We start from the raw sequence: 3,080 nt of genomic DNA, 5'->3' as shown, positions 1-3,080 counted from the left end.
CCTCGGACCTCAGCCCAGGTTCTCGGGTTCGGCCGCGGCCTGGACTTCGGAGGGTGGGCGGCCGGACGGACTCCTGAGGAGCCAGCACAGCGCCCGCCTCAGGCACAGAGAACACAAAAGCCTGGCTGGGATGTCCTGTTTATTTCTCATTTCTGTACGTTATGGACACTAAAATCTCAGCAATAATTTACAATAGTCACATCTCATGTTAAGAACAAAGACAAAATTAAAGTATGAAGATTTCAAAAAGGAGGTTCCCATAATGCATCACTGGAGTTAAAATGCAAAGATCCAAGACCCGGTAGTGGAACCAGGCGCACGGGGTGGAAGTCCCCGCGAGCCTCCGCGCTGCAGCACAAGGCGGCCCTGCCGGGAACCAGGGCACAGGGAGCCCAGGCCAGGACACAGGGAGCTTCGGTGACCTCGGCCAGGGCACGGGGAGCTTCGGTGACCTTGGTGACCTCGGCCAGGACACGGGGAGCTTTGGTGACCTCGGCACTGCTGGCTGCGTGTCGTCTGCATCTTCCACGGCTGAGTATAAACACAGGCACAGCACAGAGCTGAGAATAGGTCTCACAAACTCACTACAGGTTTCCCAAACATCTTTAAATGTCATCGATGAGAAAAGCAATTCAGTTGCTTGAATTTTAAGTTAAAAAAATTAAGTCTTTCCAGGGACTCTTAAAGCATAAAGTGGTCTCTCTCTCTCTCACAATGGGAGCGCTCACACTGTTCTCCGAGACACAGCTGTGCTCGGGGACCTGGAGCGAAGCGTCCATCAGCCTGGGCTGTGACCGTGACCGCGGCCCGACCGATGCCCGCCTCACCTGGCTTGCGAGGTCAGGTTTCCTGGTGCCTGTTAACCTGTCACTCTTCAGCCAGTTCCTGTTTGGGGGACTGCAGCTCATTCAATAAATCTCTGCCAGCGGCTCCAGCTTTTGAAGCGAAAAGAACGGCTCCCTGTTTAAAACCGAGGCTCTTCAAGCTCCGGGCGTAGTCTGCGTACACGGCGGAGACGAGTCTCTGTGAGCCGCAGTCAAGGAGCTGAAGGCAGCAGGCCCAGCCACCCCCTCCCCACCACCCAGCTCCCCCGTGGGGAGGACCGGCTCCACCCACAGGGGCAGAGGCACTGAGGCCGCTCCTGGCGTGGCGAGGGCGGTCCCATCTGTGACATCACCACACAGCACCAGCGGACCCCATTCTTCTCCGAACAGCGGTCACCAACCTTTCGGACCGTACGGACCAGTGGTCCACAGATCTCCGGTTGGCGACCGCTGTCCTGGGAGATCTGCTAACGTCCTCCCAGGTCCCACAACCGAGCACGGCTACACCCGGGGAGAAAGCAGAGGAGTGGCGTGCCCGTCCGAGAGGCTGGCGTCTGGGTCAGAGAGCGCGTCAGCGAGAGGCTATGCCAGGCCTGACCCACGGCAGGAGCCTCATTTCTGGGCTTGGGGTTCTGACGGCCCTGTTCCGCTGGGTTCTGATACCACAATGGCTCCCTTGAACCAGAGTCGCTTCACCAGTGCCGGGATGTAGGGCCCTGAGTGAGCTCGTAACGACAACGTCCAGACCACAAGTGTCTGCCTGTCACAATGAGACCACCATGTCGCCGTCAGGAAAAGTGCAGGAACAGGCAGGGCCTGCAAACGGAAGGCGGGGAACGGCACCTCAAGCCCGTTCTCGCTGAAGGAGAAACGTGGTTCCGCTGAGCCGTGAGGCGGCACGTTCCCCGCTGCAGGGACAGGACCCGCCCGCGCGGCCACGGCGGGAGCCCATCCACACGCAGGTAAAGCTGCTCCCATTTGCTCCTGGAAATGTTTTCCAGAGAAATGTGGACTCATTGCCCGGAGGGCACTGCTCTGAAACAGCCAAATCACAGCACAGGTCCCTGCCGTCCCTGAACGACCTGCACCTTTAAAGCTCAAACGCCGTATCTCAGAGCCCGAGAGCCTCCCTGACGACTTCCTGGTCCCAGAGCTGCAGCAGCAAGGCCATGCCCCCCTCCCCCTGCGCCCCTGCCTCGGCTCGGGGATCAGAACAGGTTCTTCCTCGAGGTCTACACCCACTCGTCCACTGCTGCCTCCTCAGCGTCACCACCGGCAAAGGATATCTGTGTCCGGGCCGACCTCCAGGGCCCCGTACTGGAGACACGCCTCCACGAACAGGGCAGCTCGATCGAAGTATCTCATGCTGCTCGACAGAACACACAGGTCAGGCGTCACTCACGCTGCGCGTCTCATCAGCGCCTCCTACGCCTGGCTTCCGAGGAGAGGGCGGCGCTCGGGCCCTCACCGCGCCCCCTTCTGCTAACACGGGAGAAGTGAGCAGCAGCCGAGACACAGAAACCTCCAGGGACGGACAGCAGCCTGCACCGCTGTCCACATGTACCCGCTCCCTGCACTGACCTCCCCCACCTCCTTCCTGTGAAGCACATGAAATGTCCATCATGAGTCACGGGCACCGCTCCTCAGACTCTCAGGGCGACCCTCCCACTCCCCACGCTGTCCCCTCCCCACTGCCCTCGGGCCTGCCCCTCAGGAGCTCGACTCAAAGCTGACTGTGCCCGAGCCTCTAAAGACTTCTCCGTGTTCTTCCTAAAGAGGCACCTGTAGGTTTGACCAGGACAGGCAGGAATAGAGCATAGCTCCCAGAGCAAACGAAGGGTTAATAGACACGGCCCTGCCCTGGCCGGTTCTGCTCAGTGGACAGAGGTCGGCCTATAGGCCAAAGGGTCCCGGGTTCGATTCCAGTCAAGGGCACGTACATCGGATGCAGGCTCCTCCCTGGCCCAGGCCCTCACCAGGGCACATGCAGGAGGCAACCAATCGATGTGTTTCTCTCACATCGATGGTTCTCTCTCTCTTCCACTCTCTCTAAAAATCAATGGAAAAATATCCTCGGGTGAAGGATTATAAACAAATAAAAATAAGCATGGCCCTGGCTGGTGTGGCTCCGAGGCTGAGCCTCAACCTATGAACCAGGAGGTCACGGTTCGATTCCTGGTCAGGGCGCATGCCCAGGTTGCTGACTCAATCCCCAGTAGGGGGCGTGCAGGAGGCAGCTGATCAATGATTCTCATC

At 59.1% G+C, this 3,080-nt stretch overlaps 1 protein-coding gene across 1 annotated transcript in view; it reads right to left on the bottom strand.

The window, feature by feature from the left end:
* Positions 1-122: 122 nt before the first annotated feature.
* WDR11 (WD repeat domain 11) overlaps positions 123-3,080 on the bottom strand; it is an 82,435-nt gene continuing 79,477 nt past the window's right edge. Inside the window, exons 28-30 of the mRNA XM_015560157.1 lie at positions 2,111-2,190; positions 828-1,025; positions 123-531 (exon numbers count right to left, since the gene is read on the bottom strand). Coding sequence (XP_015415643.1) covers positions 868-1,025; positions 2,111-2,190 — 238 coding nt within the window. The 3' untranslated portion in view covers positions 123-531; positions 828-867. The remainder of the gene's footprint in view (positions 532-827; positions 1,026-2,110; positions 2,191-3,080) is intronic.

Source organism: Myotis davidii, unplaced genomic scaffold, assembly GCF_000327345.1.
Source record: "Myotis davidii unplaced genomic scaffold, ASM32734v1 scaffold1055, whole genome shotgun sequence".
Classification (NCBI taxonomy): Eukaryota; Metazoa; Chordata; class Mammalia; order Chiroptera; family Vespertilionidae; genus Myotis; species Myotis davidii.
Note: the sequence above shows the minus strand (reverse complement) of the source record. Positions and strands in the feature narration are given on the sequence as shown.